General features: G+C 42.3%; 1 protein-coding gene across 1 annotated transcript in view; it reads left to right on the top strand.

The window, feature by feature from the left end:
- ZCCHC14 (zinc finger CCHC-type containing 14) overlaps positions 1-19,562 on the top strand; it is a 52,562-nt gene that overhangs the window by 12,489 nt on the left and 20,511 nt on the right. Inside the window, exon 2 of the mRNA XM_075433688.1 lies at positions 1,601-1,724. Within this exon, the coding sequence (XP_075289803.1) occupies positions 1,601-1,724 (124 nt within the window). The remainder of the gene's footprint in view (positions 1-1,600; positions 1,725-19,562) is intronic.

The following is a 19,562-nucleotide window of genomic DNA, read 5'->3' as shown; positions in this document are numbered from 1 at the left end:
GCTTAATTTAATGGCTAATCTTTCTGATGTGAAAGCTTGATATTAGGTTTTTGTTGTTGGTGGAAAACTGTGCTGAAGAAGCATGCAAGTAAACTATTTTTTGATCAAAAAGTAGACGCACAGCACTGAAAAGGAAAGTGGGTACTTGTAAGCTTACTTTCTTCTGACATTCTTCTGTCTTTCTGCATTGATTTCTTTGCCCATGTAAGGTTTTTTATGGGTGTGAAGTACACAGAGTCTTTCACTCGTGCTGCTGCCTTGAACTGCATACAAAGCTATAAATGCCCGTGTTAAAATGGAGCTCTCAGTCGGTAATTGTGTGGAGGTAGAGATGTGCTATTTTTGACCGGCGTTGTGTGTTCCGATGGATGCCAACGTGTGAGGCTAATGGCAGGGTGAGCAAAATACTGCTTGAAGCATAAGTTGTGCTAACTCATGGCACTGTCTCGAGTAATCAGGGTCTGAGGGAGCCAGTTTCCTTCCAGGGGCCTGTAGTCGCTGGCGTTAGTTGCCATCAATAAACGATAGCTTCTTTTGTTATGTTGAGGTGCATATTTTTGCCTGTGACTTGTGAAGGGTAAAATCCACGCTAAATTCTAATTACATCTCTCCATACCAGGATTTGCTGTCGGTTCAAAATGGGGCAGTTGAAATTCAAGTAATGCATTAGTGAGTACGAGTGCGTTTGTTAGTCCTCACTACCTCTTTAAAGCACACTTTCCTCTTTAAGATACTAAAACCCTTGTGGCTAATGTAACTGTTCATCCACTTCTGCTTCTCATTACCTAGAAAACGAGAGAGTAATTGCCTTGCTTATGAGGTAGGCGTTGGATGTTCTACTGCAAGCAATAGATGTTTTTATGTGGTGCTGCATAATTGTGAATGCTGTTGTGGACAGCAGCTGAAGTGGGCAGTGTTCAGTTCTGCTTTTCCTAATGACTTACGTTTGTTTCTGTAGTTTTAAGTAATGGTGAAAACATGTTTTCTTATGCTAAATGCATTTAGAAGGTGCGTATTAGGCCATGAAGTCTGTTTTGATGATGCAGCCTCCTGCTTGGGTGTTTTTAGTGTGCAATTTTTCATCTAAACATGATCATGATAGCAGGCTTTTAAATGGCAAAGACAAGAAAATAAGGGTTTTTTTGCAAAATTAGAATTCATTCCTTGTAATCTGTGTGGCAGTACTTTGAAATGCCTTGACTCTGCATCTGTGCAGATAGGTGACATAAAAATGATGTTTCCCGACAGCCCTTTTCCCTTGGTTTTCTTGTTGAAGAGTTAAGAAGTGCAGTGTGGAGAGGTTAAGGGTCTTGCAATATCTCTACAATTGACTGGTGTGTGACTATCGTTTAAAAAAGAATTACACTTTAAGTAGCTTTATAGATTAGCCAAGATAATCTAGATTTGTGAACAGCTGCTGACTAAAACAACTTCCCTGAACTGTTACTTGTGGAATATCAGTAATAACACCCCTTGGTTTTCAAAGAAGCCAACGTCTCCTAACTGCCTTCAAAGTGGTTCTGCTCACGCCGGAGGAAGGTGTGATGTTTGCACGTTCCCTCAGTTTATTTTATTGGATTTTTGTGTTTTTTCTTTCCAGGTCACTCCAAGGTCCGAGACCCCCATCAACAGTGTCAGTAACAGTTTGGAAAATGTACTACATACGTCAACACATTCCATTGAGGAGTCATTACCCAAGAGGCCTTCGGGGAAACACTCCAAAGGTGTGTCCTTTACCGCACGCGTACTTCCAGGGGGGAGTGATCTCGTGTCTCTTAATGGCAATTAGTGTTACTTTAATTGTGATTAGAGACTGGAATTTTGCTTCTTTACTTCTGGGTTGGGTTGAGCAGAGGAAGTCATAGAAGGGTTTTTGTAGGAAGTGTTAGTTTAGCAGTGAAAAATGGTCAGTGGGAGACAAGTATGCTTATTCTTCTGTTGGGAAGTAAGCAGGCAAGCTCCTCGTGAGGTGAAATACCGGCTGAGCTCTCATGGACTATTACATGCTCAGAGTGAACATCTCTGACACCACCTCTCATGGTAGCAGGTTATTTCTTGGATGAAGCATATGGTGGTGAGTGGTGCTTTACTGGAGAGAAGGCATTTAAAACAGCAGTTAGGTTTCCACCTTTCTCTTGGATCCCAAGAAAGCGTGAGCGAGAAGCTGAGGGAAGAGGAGTGGAGGATAGGAGAGAGAGCTTGCACCTTTCTCAGCACATGTGCACCGTGAATGTTGTTACAGAATCAGTCTTATTTTTGAATGTTGTATTGCATGTTGACCTGGCTAAAAGCTGGGCTTGGCAAATTTGAGTAAAGTATGCGTTCCATTTCCACACTCCAGGCTATGATTACAGATATTACAATGTCTAGGTTAAAATGTGACTAACGGTATTTTTGTTTAATGTGTACAAAAAGCACTGTTAAATGAGGAAAGTCTTTGAACTGTGAGCTGCTATTTGTGTAGAACAGCTTTTGTGAACTCGTTGTGGTATTAGTAAAAATAGCTCTGTATGGCAGAACTAATGCAGGGGAAGCGTGCCATCACATTAGCAGCACTGGCATATTGCTGTCAGATGTCATTAAAAATATTGTCGTGGACCATATAATTTGTTTGTTTGCTTGTTTGGAATTGGCCTTCAGAGTTTGTTACCTTCTCTGCCACTGGCTTGCTGCATAACCTTGCAAATAGATGTTAATACCATGTAAATTACGATCAGGAATTTCAAAGCATGTCTTCACTCGGAGGAACCGATACAGACTGGAAAGGGTTAAATGTCCCAAGGAAGTGTTCTTAGCTTGCCTCCACCGGACCTCCTTTTCTGTGACATACTCCACTGTAATCCCAGTAGCTGTAAGTAGCAATAACTTTTTACAGCAGAATAATGCTCTAAGTAGCTATTTCTCCAGCTGTAAAAGATATCAGGGTGGAAGAAAATGCAACACTAAGCAGAAGCATGGCTAGGTTTGTGGCTTTCATCTGATTAAAAATAGGACAAGGTTCAACACTGTTTTCATTTGTACTCGGTGATTACTATTCCAGTACCATATATACCAAGATTAGTCATGGTACACTGTGAAAATTAATTAGGTTTTCCTCTGATCGGTTTTTCTCTTACAGAATACCTGCTTAGTTTTCAGAGAATGTAGCTTTTTAATTTATAGATTGCCTTAGTGATAGTTGGTAAAAGGAGCTGTGGAACAAATACAGTTTTCTTACTAACTGACATTCTGCTTTCTGGTTCACCAGCAACAAAGATTGTGTGGAGTTCTCCTTCATATTTGATGATCTGTCTGATACGGAGTTCTGCCTTTTGAGGCTGGAGTACAGCTGAAGAGTATTTGCCAGCCTGGAGCCACCATTGCTCTCTCACAGGTTGCCAGTGCTCGTAGCAGACACGTCTCTCATTTAGCAGGACCTGCCAACTTTTTAACCTAGAGCACATGCAATTCAGTCATTAGAGTAGGGGATGGACAGGTTGCTTGACCAGTTGTGTAATTCTTGTGTTGATATTTTTTAGTGAGTCTTGTTTCAGACAGCTTGAGAGGACAGGATTTCTTCTCACTTGTGGTCAGAAATAGTGAGCTGCCGAAGTTCGTCATGTCTCTGTTGGCAAAGTACTGGAGCTGGAAGTGCCTCAGTTAGAAAGGCTGTAGCTGAAACGGAAGAAAATGAGAAAGCTCACGAAAGGTGCAGTATCGATTGTGCTTAGCTGGGTTAGAGACAGTTTGTATTAATCCAGTGAATGGTTTTAACTGTGATTTGTAGAAATGTCAGACATATAACATATGCTGTATATAGTCGAACAGTGACTGGGTTTTGACAGGGACTGGAGCATCTCTGCTACGAGGAGAGGCTGAGGGAGCTGGGCTTGTTCAGCCTGGAGAAGAGAAGGCTGCGAGGGGACCTTAGAAATGCCTCTAAATATCTGCAGGGTGGGGGTCCGGAGGACGGGGCCAGACTCTTTGCAGTGGTGCCCAGCGACAGGACAAGGGGCAACGGGCACAAACTGGAGCAGAGGAAGTTCCGTCTGAAGATGAGGAAGAACTTCTTCCCTCTGAGGGTGACGGAGCCCTGGCCCAGGCTGCCCAGGGAGGCTGTGGAGTCTCCTTCTCTGGAGATATTCAAGCCCTGCCTGGACAAGGTCCTGTGCCAGCCTGCTGTAGGCGACCCTGCTTCGGCAGGGGGTTGGACTAGATGGCCCACAGAGGTCCCTGCCAACCCCAACCATTCTGTGATTCTGTAGTAGGCTTGGACCTGAAAGCTAGCAGTGGCTGTATATTCCCTAATCCACATATTGAAACTAGCTTTTAGCATAAAATATTTCAAGTTTCTACATGGGAGAGATGAGAAGAGCAGAGTATATTGCTGAATACTTTTCAACAAGCTGTGGTGGAAGTCTGTATGCACTCCTGTTTGCATTAAGTGGTTAGCTGGAAACATTAATACATGCTGCGTGTAGAGACTTGTCACATATATAACTTCTGAATAATTTCACCACCCTATCAGCACAGAATGTTGCTGCCTTGGGAAACAAATTTATAAAATGAGTGTCAGTCAAAGAAGTCCATAAACCTTTCCTTTTATCTCAGAGGCCCAGCTAACCATGGGAATACTGCCAGGCATTGGGGTACTGGATCAATGCTGTAATGCCCAAGTTGTTGGCAGTGGGGACCAGCTGAGGGCAATCACATGGTTATTTAGCAAAGTTCACTGATTTTTCTATGCTGGTCCTTCAGTCTTAGCTAAAGCCTGCAAGTATCAGTGCTAAAGCAGGGTAAAGCAGATGGACATTTCTGCAAAGGAAAAACCGTGACAGTAGGAAGATCCTGTACCTGTTGACATAAGCATTTCAGGTATCCATGCTTTATCTGGACTTTTGTAAAATAAAGTTCAAAAATCTGCCTAGGCAAGTTCAGAAAAAATACAGATGGGTATTGACACAGAAGGACGTGGACCTGTTTGAAGTGTTATAGCTGTAACGTGCAGTATAAATTGTGCTTTTTACTCATATGTTTTGATTGGTGACTTAGGATTGTTCAAACCTGTTTTCACAGATGTGGAAGTTTTTTAACTGGAGGTAACTTCAGGAAGTGGCGACTTTCCCTGTTCTCAGGGACTGGCTGTTGTGCTTGTAAGCTGCAGACAGGCTTGTTTACAGGTTTTAAGGTATTGCCAGATCTCACTCGTCAAGGAGAACAGAGGTAAATACAGGTAGATTCTTGGGTTACATGTAACGGAAATTCCAAGAGGGATGTGTTGCTAGATCTTGCTGTCTCTTTTTGCAGTGTTTCTAGAAAGTAGTCAGGTTTTAACTATGGTTTTAACACTGATGCAACCAAAACAATCAAATTCAAATGAGGATTGGGCATGTTTTGCATACTGCATCATTTGAGTGCCACGCTGTCTTCCTTCTGTTGCCCTAGTCTTTTTTTCCACAGTACTGCAAGAACTGGATCAGTGCAAATACACCTGCAGAAGGTGCCAGTGTCAGAAGTGTTGATTCTGCTTTCAAAGATGAGATCTGATGCTTGCAAATGCCCACCTGCTAGGCACACACTTTAGCAACGGTGCAGCTGTGCAGTGATGGTCCCTTCCTTAGGCAGGTTTGCGTTTCCCAGCACGATGCCAACAAAGTCAGCGAACTTACTTGGAGGGATTCTGATAAAGTCTCTGAGGCTGGTTGTCTTAAACTTAGGATTTTACCCTCCATTTTCTGGGGAGCCACCTCAGAACCTTTTCCCAGTACCAAGTGAGCCAAGTGGTTAAACAAGGTCACTGGTTAAAAATAGCATATTCGCTAGCAACTTTTGTTTTGCAGACAATACCTTTGCTGTTGGCTAAGGAAAATGCAGTTATTATGCCAAAGTCCAGAAGGAGCTACTTGACCTACGGGAAGTCCCATTCCCAGAGCGTATTTGTAACAAGCCTATGGATGCAGAGTTGTTCTGACTTTGTGTGGCAATTCCCAAAAGAGACTAGTTATGGTTATCAAAGCTGAATGAAAAATTCAGCTTAGTTTGTATTTGTTGTTAAAAAGCAATAGGAATTTCCCGTACGCCAGAGATGTTATTAATTGCCCTTCCTGTAAGGTTCCAAGCAGAAGGACTTGGCCGTTAGGTGGATAGCACTGTAAGCAAGTATGGCTCTGTGCATGTGACATATTTTAGCAATGTATTAAATATGGTCAGTGACCACAGCATATTTTCCAAAAGCACAGTGGAGTAAAGTACATCAGACCAGATGTTGAAGTGCAGAACAAAAGAATCTTTATAATAACGGCAACATAAGTTGCAAAACATTACAGTGTGAAGACTGTGCAGTCTTCATACTGTAATTTCTCATAACACTGAGAAAAATTCTGATTTGTCACAGCCTCTGTTTTAGATTTGCTGCAGTGGAAGTTCTGTGTTGGCATTTATAAGATGCTCATTACTGCTGTGAGGCTTTGCAGGTGGCACTTAGACTGTTTTTCTCCATAAAGCAGTCTGGAAGATGGTTTCCTCATTTTCTGCAAAGTGACAAAAATTCCCCTATCCTTGGGTTTCCTTTATATTTATCTTGCCTTTCTGCTGTTGCCACACAAAGCCTCAAAATTGTCTCCAAGCCAGTCTGATTTCAGATGAAGCAACTGTTGAAATGTGATCCTTATATAGCGAAAGCTGAATCACAATTCTTGTAACACATGCATCTAATGATAGGCATAAACTGCTTTCTGTGGACAGAGGGGAGTAAAGCTTTTAGATGTAAAATGGGCGCAGCAGGCTTTATTCTACAATCTGTACTCCACTTAGTACCCCTGCTGAGCACAGTGAAACTTGTTGCTTAATTGAAGGTGTGCTATTAGTCTACGTACAGGGTCCTGCAAAGCCTCAACAGCGTCCCAGGCTAGAATAAATACACAGAATAGCACATGACTTACTGGACAAAAGGAGCTGCAGTCTGCAGACACGAGGAAAAGCAAACTTGAGAGAAAATGCATCTCAGTAATGTGTTGATTTTAATTTTGGATTAATATTAGAATGTAAAATATGTCCTTGTTTGCAGTAACCTTGTTGACCTCAGGTAGGATGCGAGTTGCAGGTAGGTTAAGCTGGTTGTTACATGCAGCAAGCTTTCGTATCTGAATTGTTTCATCACAGTAGTCAGCAGAAATGTGACATGTAAGCTCTCCAGAACTTCTAACCACTATTTTTGCTACCCAGTTTATTCTCTTTGGCAAAATGTATTTGTATGGTCTTGCACCATTTTTGTCTCCCACTTCCTCAACTCCTCCTTTTTCCACAAGAAACTAGACTGCAGGAGCTCTGTTAGTTAATGCAGTCACCAGTCTTTGCCTCCTGAAATGTCTGACACCAGTTGTTCGGCCTGTTGAAGGCAGGGAGAAAATACAGGGGGAGGAAAAAGCTCTGACATGCTTTTGGTTCAGAGTCCAGACTTTATAGTGGCTTGTTCTGCATCAGTCGTGTAGCTGGATTATTCTATTTTTAAGTAACTGCATCATCTCCAACAATATTGGGTCAACTACTGTTAGGGTAGGGCTTAAAGAAGTATTTAGGCTATGATAATCCTTCAGGAAAAATTGCGCTCTACCAACTGTATATAATTTGTCAGCTGTTTGTATATGTCTTTGTTTATGTTCTCTCTGAAGCAGAACCCTGCTTCTAAACTTCAGCAGTGGAGGCTGTTAGATCACACACATGGCACTACATTCCCGACTTACTGTCTCTAATATACTCGTTGGTTTAGGAGTATCAAGTATTTAGAGTTAATTCTAGCATTCAAATCCAAGGATTAGTGTACCTCAAAAATAAAAAAAGATGTTTTGATGTTGCATGTTTTCATCTGTGCTGGAAGATTATTGTATATCAAGAAAGTTCTTGAAGCCTGTATGTTGCATAAGTCACGCAGCTTGGTCTTCTAGAGTTCGAGTTCAGTTAAGGTTGGAGGTTTAATTTTGCAATAAAGATAATACTCATGAGTCTTTCAATTTAGTTTAAAAAAAAAGTAAGTCAAAAACATTGCATTTCATCTCGAGTTTTTACTGATTGTGCAGTTGTACTCTGTGCTCCTGCAGGCAGGCATAGAAGCCCACTTGATGTCCCCAAAGCCAGAGGCCAGGTTCCGCAGCTCACCCTTGGGCTGTGTCAGAGCTGGGAGTAGAGTTCCACGCTCCTGGGACTGCACTTGGACTCTGGCAAATTTATGCTGTTAACGGTTAATAAGTTAACTTTTGTTGAGGTTGGAGTCAGTATTTGTCATCCTTGTTACCTCCCTCTCCTCACAGCAAGACTGGGCAGGAGAGATCTTGGGACTGCTACGAGAAGGTGCAAAGGGAGAGGAGGGGAGAGCAGCCTGCGGACTCTTCGCACTGAATGAGAAGGAGGCTTCTGGTCTGCCTACTCATGCAACATACTCATGCCTACTCATGTCATAACCTTTTTTGTGCAAATACTGAAAGGTGCTTCTTACTGCAGTCTGTAATTCATGGCCCAGATTCCTTCACGAGGGCAGCCCTTTGTGGTTCCCAGGCACTTCACATGGGGACTGAAAGGTCTCCCCCTTGGCCACGAGCTGCAGTGGGCTGGCTTCAGCGGAAAGTCATGCTGTATATATTTACCCATGGTCTTGTTTGAGTTCGTGTGACAGAAGACTCTGCTGCCCATTTCCTATAAAAGTTTTAATTGTGTGTGTACCATATGCCTTGTTCACATACTCCCCTAAAATAACACTTATATTAAGCATATACCTAAGGGCATTATCTTGAATCTGTCGAGTGAGTCTTGTTTGGGCTTCTTGCTTGTCTTCAAGTAAAGGTGATGGAAATGCTCTGCTTTGGCAGCTCCATCAGTCTCCACCTGATTAACTGTTGAGCCTGTTGATTAAATTCATTCAAATTTGACAGAAGTATTTGGAGTTTTTGCTTACAGTAGTGTCTGGATAGAAGAGACTCATTCATGCTTCCGTCAAGAGGAGAGGTAAGAACAGTTCAGCCCTTACCGTGTTTTGTCTGCCCAGCCACTCGTTGTGCTGGGTTTTTCTGGACTGGAGGCAACATGTCCTGATGGTTGCCCACGTGGCAGTTCAGGCGAGTCCTGTGCGGCGTCGCTGTAGGGACGCGAGACTGACCTGGCATCCTGCAGAATTAAATGGGTGTGCAGGAGAGGCAGGTGTCTTGCAATGCTAAGCGTGCCTGGGGAAGGCAGGCAGCTAGTTATGTGTGTGTGTCTAGGGAGTATGTGGAAAATGTGGAAGAACTTAAGGCAGGTGTGGTAGATGGAAAGTAGTGTTGTTGTAGGTCTGTCACAGAGGATGTAGGGCTGGGGTCTCTGCAGAAGAGAGGAGGCGTACAGCAGAGGTCCATGGGGAAAAAAGGGCTTCATTTTGCTCGTTACTAATTAATCTTGCTTTTATTTATTCTTACATTATATGAAGACTTCTGAATTTGTGTACTGGGCAATATAATTCTCTTGTTAAATATTAGAAAATGACCAGCTTTCTGGTAAAAGAAGGTTTCACAGTGAAGCGCCTGATTTTGAGTACTCTGAAGCCTGTTCAGTTTGATCGGGAGATGAATAATGCTTCTGTTTATAATGAATTAGAATCAAACTACTCTGAAAAATAAAAATTTGAAGAATAGTATGCTGGTAAATTCAGCCATGCCAAGGAATTGACGTTGCTGAAATGCATTCCTCAGGCAGATTCCTGATCTTAGATAATGGCAATGTAGTTACCAATGTCTGATGTGAGACGATAAACTCATGTTTAATACTGTTTGCCTTTTTCCATGGCTCTTCAGAAGCACAAGAAGCAACACTTGGGCATGTGCATTCCTAGAAGGACTCTCTTGTGTTGCCAGCTCATGTCTGTGAAGTCCTGGAAGTGCCTGCTATGGCACGTGAGTTGTTAATGCGGATGAAATTAATAGCCATTACCTCCACAGCTATGGAGGCAATAACATGACCTTCTGCCAGTAACAGAAACAACATCAGCAGCTTGAGCTTCTCATTAAAATGGCGTTAAATGAGCCAAACCAGTCTTTCTCAAATATTTAGGTAATGGCTTAATGCAGAGCATCTCCTGAGGAAATGTGGCCGAGTCAGAATAGAAAGAGTTGTGAAAACTTTACCTGGTGTACATCTTGAAGGAACTCATGCCTCAACCTGCATTTATACTGAAAAGCTTTTATAAAGGCAGGGGATGGCAAGAGGAAATTTGACATTTAAGAGCTTATTGAAGGATAGAAAACATGTCATGCAGGACTTCAAGGAAGAAATGAAGGTGATTCTTGTCTCCTGGCAATTCCTGCTGCACCCTGATGGCAACTAGCTCACTAGGACTGGACATTTCTGGGTCTGCTGCTTGAAGATTAAGGGATGTGTGAAATGTTCAGAGTGCCCAGCTGTTCATTGCATCTCTTTAGAACTTCACACCCTTTGACATCTGGAAATGTCTGTTTCAAACTTACCCGCTTCCCTGCCATGTTAACCAGAGGGATATAAGAATTTAAAATAGCTTGCTTATCCTGTCTAGGCTTATATTTCCCCTAAACTAAATTGGACAAAAAATTACCAATTTGAAGAAAACAGGAGTGATTCACATATATTGCTAGAAAGCCATCATGTCCTTGCCTGTTTTTTTTGCATACTGTCACAAGTGTACTAATGACTAAATGGCAAATTTCCTGTGTACGGCATGCTTAAGAAGCTTTTATAGCTGGGTAGTTCTTAGCTAGCAGACGTTCTTTCCCTTCCCTTATCAGTTTCTTGTTAAATCCCCCATTTTTCAAAGCACGTTTTTGATTTTCATATGCCTTTACATTTGGATTAATTCTTTTCTCCAAAAGTTGTCTCCCTGAGGGTAAACAATTTTATCAACAGGTAGTTGGAGTTTTTACAGGTAGTTGCATATACAAGTTAAAAATGTGGTCATCACTCATGGATTTTTGGGTCCAGGTCTGAAAATTCATGAGAACTTAAAGGAAAGCTTAGATTTCTTGCTTGACTTGGTGTCAGCATTAGGATTGTCACATTGGAGCTTTTTTTTTTTGCAGATGTGGGAGGCTGGCAGTTTTCAAAACAATCACACTACAGTGGTGTAAAGATACCAGACATCGTAGGACTTGAGATAACATTAGAGAAACTGGTGATACTGGGAACTGGAAACAATAACTTCTGGTTTCAGGTAGGGCAGTAAGTCACAGGAGGAGATGCGTTATCCTTGGGACCGAGCATTGACATGACATACTGGTCTGGTTTGGAAAGTGAGGAGGTGGGTGGAGAGGAAGGGTGAGGACATGTCACCAAAAAAAGTTGTTTACTTTGCCAGCAATTTTCTTTGCTTCCCCTACTACTACAGCAAATACTTCTTTGCCTCCCTTCTTTCTAATCTGGAAGTGACCTTATTTAGTCAATGACAACACTTTATTTCCGTGGAAGTGATCATGATTTCTCACATCCAGTATCTGGAACAAGGGAACAGATGGACTGCAAAGAAGAAGCGATGAGTGTAAGAATACTTATGCTAGAGAGAGACCTTTTGCAAATGGTAACTCATGAGTCTAGCTGCAGGACGTGTGCAGTTAGAGGGGAGGAAATTGGTTGTGTTTTTTAAACGGTGTTCTTCTGCACTTTGCCAGCCAGCTGATGCCAGCCTTCCTTCACAGCTCAGAGGACAGTGAGTGATTTTTTTTTTTTTTTTTTTTTTCAGACTGCAGATTCAAACTCAGAAGGAATTGGTGCCTTGTGTCCTTTAAGGATCACTGTGCAAGAGCTACCAATTCTTGTGTTCTAAATACGGCTTTGCTTGTGATTTACTGTAGAGTCTTGTTTACGTATCTGTCAAGCTAGGGTAGTTCTTGCTTCATATCAGGGCAGGCTTAATGCTTGTATAGCTCTCTGAGAAGAAACTCAGGTTTATGTCACAATGCTTGGGATTTTTCGAATTGGTGGTGAGAAAGGCTCTTTGGACACTCTTTGTAGACAGAAGCAAGTTCCTCCCCTTTGTTTTGCTTAAATCGTTAGATATTATTTCTTAAATTACATGTGCCTTCACTAACTTGATCTTCTTTTGCTAATAACCAAATAAGAAAACGGTGCTATTAACACTGTGTTCATTATAAATGGAATCAAAATGAAGAAAGAAGGAAGCTGAGAACAGTCAAAGCAGTGAAATTCTGTGTATTCAGTTTTGTTGTTTAAAGAAAGGTGGATTCTTCTGTTTAATGCAGGCTTAATGTAGTTTTCATAAACTGCATCTGTTGAAAAATGCCCGAGCAGAGCCAGATACCGAGACCTGGACTGAGAGATGTGACAGCTGTATGGGCCATGAAAGCATCTCGAATTCTTCATGGGTTGATGCGGAGTAAACTGAGAGTAAAATCTCGTGTGGGAATTCCAGATAGTGGAAACTGGGAGAAGTTTAGGGGGTCATACTGTCCCAAACCTCTGTACCAGGGTGTCTTGTACTTCAGCATTTGGTGCTGGTGCTGCCAGGCGTGTTCCCACAATAGAGGCATCGTGGCTGTGGTCCGTATGGTCTGTCTGTCGGCGTGAGCCGTGCACGTAGAGGAGGAGGCAAATAGCTTTGGCCTTGTTGAGGTGCTTTGTCAGATTTCGTTTCTAATTTCATTTTCTCTTGCTCTTTTATGCTGGAAAGTCATAGGCTGTAATTATGCAAAACAATGGTTTTGATTAAAGTAAATTTTATTTCTCAGGCGCACAAAAATGCGAAGCTAAAAGGTTGTTTCATTTCCCTTCTCACTTGTTCTTTTATCTTCCTGGAAAAAAGCAGTGGACTTGCTGCTACCTTCAGTGCCGGGAGTGGATGCGTTTCAGCAGTGTGTGGTGCGGGCGCTATTTTTAACGGTAACTCAAAGGGGTAGCCCTGCTAAAATTACATCATGAACATACACAGCTGAAAGGAAATGGCATAAAACACAACAGTGTCTTAGAAGATTATTGTGTTTTCTACTTCTGTGGGTGAATGATTCAATGTGTGTCATTCAAGCAGAGATACAGCTGGACCCCCATATTCACAAAGCATTCAGACTTTGTTTTCCTGTAAACAGTCCCGTGGAAGAGTGTCGTAAGTGAACTTTGTCTGCGAAACCAGTAGGTATGACATAGGCATCAGTGGCTTGGGGAGCTCAAAGTTTGTGTTCCTTCCTGTCCCTGTTAGTAAAGAGTTCAAGGATTTGCTGGATGTCCTGCTGGTGCAAAAGTCGGTGGGGAACTAGAGATTTCAACTCCAGCTTTGCTAGAAGCGGGTTTGGTTTCGTTCTGTACCGCGTGCTGAAGAATCTAGTGGTGAGTGTGGAGATTCAAAGCCTCGAGGCTGAGGTTTTTAGTGGCAGGGGTTTTGCTGTTTCTGTTCTTTCTGCTTCAGTTCCTGGGCATTCTCACTGCCTTGGCAAATACTAATAAAATCTACTTTGGTCTTCTCTTTGCTTTTGTGTTTGCTTCACAGACGTGTAACAGAAACAGTTGTCTAATAGTTGTACAGTATCTCAAAATAAGCTTAAATGCTGAATTAGAACTTTTTTCCGTCTTTTTGAATTACTGGTCAAATCTTGTCTGGGATCCAGAGTGAAGGAGCAATGGCTTGTACAAAAGTATAAAAGGGAACAAGAACATTAAAGCCTGAGACCAGAGACCTGAAAATGTACACGGCCATAACTGCCAACAAAAGGAGAGCCTCACAGAAGTGGCTGTGCAGAGGGGTAGTTGTTTCTCACTGAACTAAGCCCTTGAATGCATTTGTGGCTCTTGGCAAGACTGTATGTACTCAAGGTTTTGCCTATTCTAGACCTGTCCCTTCGTCTGGTGGTGTTATGCAGTGTGCTAACAGAAGAGTTTTTCCACTGTTAACAAGGTTTTCATGCTATAATTCTTCAGGAAAAAAAAAAAATTGAAGCTTGTATAGAATTACTTTGTCCTTACTGCTCGTGCTTGCTTGTTATTGCAGCCTTAGTCATGAGTTTCAAGATGCTGATACTGCTCTCAAAAAATGCAGAAAACAGCACGTGCTTATTTACATGAGCATTCAGCTATGCTGGTCTGGAGTAGCTGTCTCTGAATGAGCCTAGCCACTGCGTTGCTGTGCCTTGGAGTCTGAAATGCACATTTCTGCTGTATTTTTGCTTCGGAGTTGGAAACTCTGAACTCCTTTAGGTAGCTGAAGAGATCCTTTGGCCAAGGTTGGAGCAGCCGGCCATCTGATCTCAGCGCTCTGGTGTTTTATCACCAGCTTGCCCTTCAAGCCAGGGCATGCTGGCTGAGCAGCTGCTGCCTGATCTCACTGACAGGGGTCCATCCCTGCCGATATATGGTTACATGCTGCAGCCCACAGCCTGGGTTTGGCTGTGCTGTAGGGGGGGAAAAAAATAAACACATATTTATATACTATGTGTAATAAATATATATACCTGTAATGTTCAGGTCCTGACTTGGTGACTTTTAAGCTTAAAGTGTTGCTGGGCAAATCCTCATCGGATGCAATTGCGGTTGGTTACAACTGTCATTGTTTCTATGCAGCAGGGACTGGGTCTTTTTAATAGAGTAACAATGAATGATGAGTATCAAAGTGGGACCCAGAAGACTTGAATAAAATCTTGTGTGATGAGGAAAAACTAACAGGTAGTAGGCAACCTTAACTCAGTTCCCATTTTCCTCGCCCGCCCCAAAAAGGTCGTCGGTCGTTAGTTCACACTGCGCGAGAAGGTGGCATCTTGCGTTGTTTCCCTGGTGGGTCTGGCCTGTTGGTGGGAGACCCAGCTTGTCCATCTGTGTTCAGGACGTTGCTCAAAACTTCAAAGCAAATGCCAGCTCAGATTCCCAGCTGTGGTGACTGCCGGGATGTCTCATGTTCTCCCCATCTGATTTCCTTTCAGGGTGCATCGGTGAGGTTTGTGTTCTCTTCCTAAGCTCAGGAGAAGTGTCTGTTCCATGCAGACCTACGAGCTTCAAAGGCTTCGGCTGAACTGGGTTTGTTTCCTCTGGTGGTCTTTGGGATGTAGCGAAGCCTGGGTTTTCTGAGGTTTGGTGTGCTTCTGCACAAAACGTGTGATTAGGGAAGGGGCCTATGCTACCGAGAGCGTTCTCCATGGAAAACTGACTTTGCATTTTTAGTTTTGTAGGTGAATATAGCATTTGGATTAGAACTGATCATCTGGCTTGCCTTGAGTTTGCGGGGGTTCAGTGAATTATCTGCCAGAGAAAATCCTTTCTAGGGAAGCATGAGACTTCTCTAGGATGAGCTAATCTTCTCTTAAAAATAAGAAACAAAGCCAAGATTTTGCTTAAGTGTGATCTAAGAACAGCAAATAAAATAATCACTTGATCGGATAAAACCAGACTAAATATACAACTGCATGTTACTTACCCAGAAAGTAAAAATATTTATATACAAAGCTGAACATCTCTCTTGATTCTGGAGATATTTTTACTGCCATCGGCTGTGTAATTAGATATGGGCAGCCTGCTTATTTTAATTGCCTGTACAAGAATGTATGTTAGTGGTTACTGAAGCTGCCTTCAAACTGGGCATTTGGGCTTACGGTCGCTTTTGCAGGAATACTTTGCAAAATGAGCTGCGCGTTGCTCGGAGAAGTCTGCTCTTGTTAAATGGGAGGAGGAAGATGAGTCACTGGGGTGGATTTCTAAGGAAATGAAGTACACAGCTGCATTCATAACTTACGCATGCTTTTCTCAGTTGTATGAAAATAGTTAATTAGATGCAGTTACATGTAGAATTAGCCAGCTTGGGGAATTAGGCAGTAAATGTATTTTACAAATCAAATTCTGAAGTCCTTTAGAAAACAAGCAGTCCCCCAGCCCCCAAGCAACAAAATCTGAGCACATGCTTAATCTCAAGTACTGTGAGCAGTGTCTCCAAATTCATTGTAGGATACCTTTAAGCCTTTAGTGTTGCAAGTGTTTACCTAAAATCCTGCTGGAAAATGCCAAAGTGTTTCTATGGTATTAAAAAACATTGTTAAGGATTCCTTTTTGGATATGTTCTGCCTGACATTATGACGAGATACATCTTCACGTGATTAGAGCTACTTGTTCAAAACTGGATTGAGGAAGATGCTTTACCTGTTGCTCAGTTGTCCATAACTAACGTCAAACTCTTGCAGCCTGTCTTGGCTCTGTAGCACAGCCCCCTTTCTGCTCAGAGCATTATTATATATATTTCAGCAGCATAGCCGTGGTAAGTATAGGTTTCCAGGCCCAGCACCTGTTCAGTGACATGTGTTGGTGCTCAGATTTAGTAAGGCGGTGGAGCTGGTATACAAATATGTCCAATACAGTAGCCCTTTCTGGAGAATGTATTCTGCAAAAGCTTTTCTGTGGCATTAGAAAAGAGAAAAGGCAACTTGTAAGGCAGTTGTCTATTCAGCGGCAGCAGCAGTAATGCAAAAGTTAGTGCTCTTTGGTAAGAGCAACCTTGAAATTAGTGTTTGAAGCTGTAGCTTGATTTTGCAAACAGCTGACTGATTCTTCGGGGTTTTACATTTTCCTGTCCAGATGGGAATCTCTCCAGCCTTCAGTACCGACAGCTTTTGGTTTTAGTTAAGCTTTTGAATCCGACGAAGTTACGAAACCATTCTTTAGGTCGATTGGCTTTTGTGGTTGGCTAACGTGCTGACAGTGTCATTCAGTATTACTCAAAACAATGTGTGAATTCAATTAAAAGCTTAAAAGCTAAGATGTACAGACATTTTTTAATATCCTCTCTTTTTTAGAGAAACGGAAGGTCACTTAGTTGGCAAGTTAAATAAGCCAAACTGAGCCACCTTGATTGGGGGCAAGTGATACAATCCCAGCATATTATTGCTTCCAATATGCCGCCAAAAGTAAGCGAATGTCCTTGATTTTTAAAAAAGCTGTGCAGCTATTTCCTGTGGAATATTGCAGTTCATAGGTTTCAGTCTTGCTTTTAAATTACAGTAGGATTAACTTGTGACTTAAACTCATGTTCTAAGTATGTGTTGTTTTTGATCTTAGATATTCTCTGAATTGGAAGAGCTCTTATTTTTGACAAAAGAAAAATGACAGTTCTAAGAGTGTTTCTTCCACTGATGTTGTTGCTAACAAATTTCTCATTATGTCCATCAAGCTTTAATTTCCAGCATCTTGCTGTGTGTTTTTGTAGAGGCAGCAGCCAGCCAACTGGTAAAACTGTTCTGTTTGGTTATAGGTTTTTTTCCTAGCTGTAGCTTTTTAACCAGACACCATGGAAAAGCTGCTGTCTGCTCTTCTACTTTTGGTCTTAAGAGATACCAGCAGAAAACCGGACGGTGGAGCCTGTTACGAGGCTGAACTGGGTCCTAACAAGTCCAACACATCCAAAACTTGAATTCCGTTTTCTCCTTTTTTCTTCACAAAACCGTCCGTGTTATGGAGAGATGATGATCAGCTTGGCATTGACTTCTGAGGAACCGCAAACTGTTCAGAGAAGTAAAGGCGGAAAGTGGGAATGTGGGGAGCAGCAAGCGCTGAGCGGTGCTCAGTAGCTGGTAGCCAGCAGTTCTGGAGTCATGTACGATGCCAGACCCTGCTTCATCAGCTTCAGTCACAGCAGTGGGTGAGAAGCAGAGACCCCTTTTTGTCCTCTGCTAAATTTTGCCTCCCTTGTTTTTCTAAATGAAAGCTGTGATGGTAATTAGTCCAGGCTCCTGAATTGATGTTAGCCAGGCAGAACTAATTCCTGCAGGATACTTGGTTCAAAGAGTTCAGGAATCGGAAAACGACTGCTCCATTTAGAGTCTCAAGTGAGTGTGTGACTTCTTTTCAAGAGTGTTTCAATGCTTTTTGTATTGCTGTGGTCGTTGGGAAGTTTCAAAGATACTGTGAATGTCATTGTCTTCTCCCTGGAACGCAGTCTTTGATTTCCCGGATGGGTCAGGCTTCATGGAGTACTTTGAAGATACCTGATGTGGGAAGAATAAGCAAAGATCTTACTGTGCTTTCAGATCAACCACCATTTTTCTGCCCTCTTTTGGAAGGGGGAGGTAAATGCTGTGTAACTTAGGGTTCAATTTAAGTATTTTTCTAGCAAGCAACAGCTTTATATTTGCATAAAGGTTTTGGGATCACTTTGGTGTCCCAATTACGCCTCTTCACACGGTGTTTTCTCAATCCATAACCACTGTATTATGTGAAAACAGGTTAATATCTTAATAAATTACCCTGCTGTGTCTGGAGAGTTCTGAAAATGAGATGTCATTTCTCTTCACTACTGCTATAATAATGAAAGGTCTTTCTTACATGACAACTCAGTGTAGTGAACTGCAGAGAGAATTGCTTCATCCTTTCCTATATTGGACTTTTTTAAGAAGTAGTAAAATAAGATCATTTTCGAAAACAAACACTTATTTCCTTACCCATTTTCCATTTGTAAGGAAATATTCTAAATACAGTTCTTGATGCTCTCGAGGGGAAGCGTTTTTCCCCTCCAGGATAGCTGTAGACAGACAAGCTCATAGCTGAGTGATATGCACTTGTCACTTAGGTTAAACTTACCTCTGATACTTTTTGATTGCTTGATACAGTTACATTTTAAGAATATATTATACGTCCTGCCTTTTCATGTCCTTTCCCTCCCCAGAAGCACAGTTTCAGTACAAACATTACATACCAGTGAACATCTCCTGTTACATTATTTGGACTGGCCCATCAGTATGTTGATGCAGGTTGGGTATCTCTTGAAAGGAGTAGTTGGGGTGTGAGTTGATGTGTCATGAAACAACCCAAGGCGTGCTGCATGCTGTTGATGCCCGTTGAATAGAGCAGAGTTCAAGCTGAATGGTTTCTGTGTCATCCTCTCAGTGATTCAGAGCCTGTTGGGTCCAAGTTTGAAAGCTGGTCTGAGCTGTTGATGAAAAGGAGGCGTTGGGGATGCTCCTCCAGCGAAGTCTTCCTCTGACGAAATCTCAGGGACAGACCAACAGTGCCAGCTCTTGTTTGGCTTTAATGACAAAGCTATCACAGGCTAATGTTGGAGTTCTCTGCCTTGTGGAAAGGAATTGTAGTAAATAAGCATGTGACTGACCTGGTTTGAGGTCCTGGGACTTATGGTTCACAATGAGCTCTCAGCAACCTGAAAGAGGCTGATCAGTGCCTGAGTTATTCAGACCTCAGTTCTCACTCCTCTGCTCATCTTGTAGACTCTGGCCAACCATTTCTGTAGGCGCTTTGAAAAACTAATATTTGGTTCTGCAAATTTTCTTCAGGCCTTCGGTATGCCAGTTGATGAATAATTAAAATTTTAGGAAGTAGGAGGCTAGGGAAATAAAATAATTGTAGTTGATCAGAAAACGTAGTCTTGTATGTTTGTGGCGGAAGAAGATCAATGTGATGATGAGGGGACTGGAGCATCTCTGCTACGAGGAGAGGCTGAGGGAGCTGGGCATGTTCAGCCTGGAGAAGAGAAGGCTGAGAGGGGACCTTAGAAATGCCTCTAAATATCTGCAGGGTGGGGGTCAGGAGGACAGGGCCAGGCTCTTCCCAGTGGTGCCCAGCGACAGGACAAGGGGCAACGGGCACAAACTGAAGCAGAG

Source organism: Opisthocomus hoazin, chromosome 12, assembly GCF_030867145.1.
Source record: "Opisthocomus hoazin isolate bOpiHoa1 chromosome 12, bOpiHoa1.hap1, whole genome shotgun sequence".
NCBI lineage: Eukaryota > Metazoa > Chordata > Aves > Opisthocomiformes > Opisthocomidae > Opisthocomus > Opisthocomus hoazin.
The sequence above is the reverse complement of the archived record's forward strand: the minus strand, read 5'-3'. Positions and strand labels throughout refer to the sequence as shown.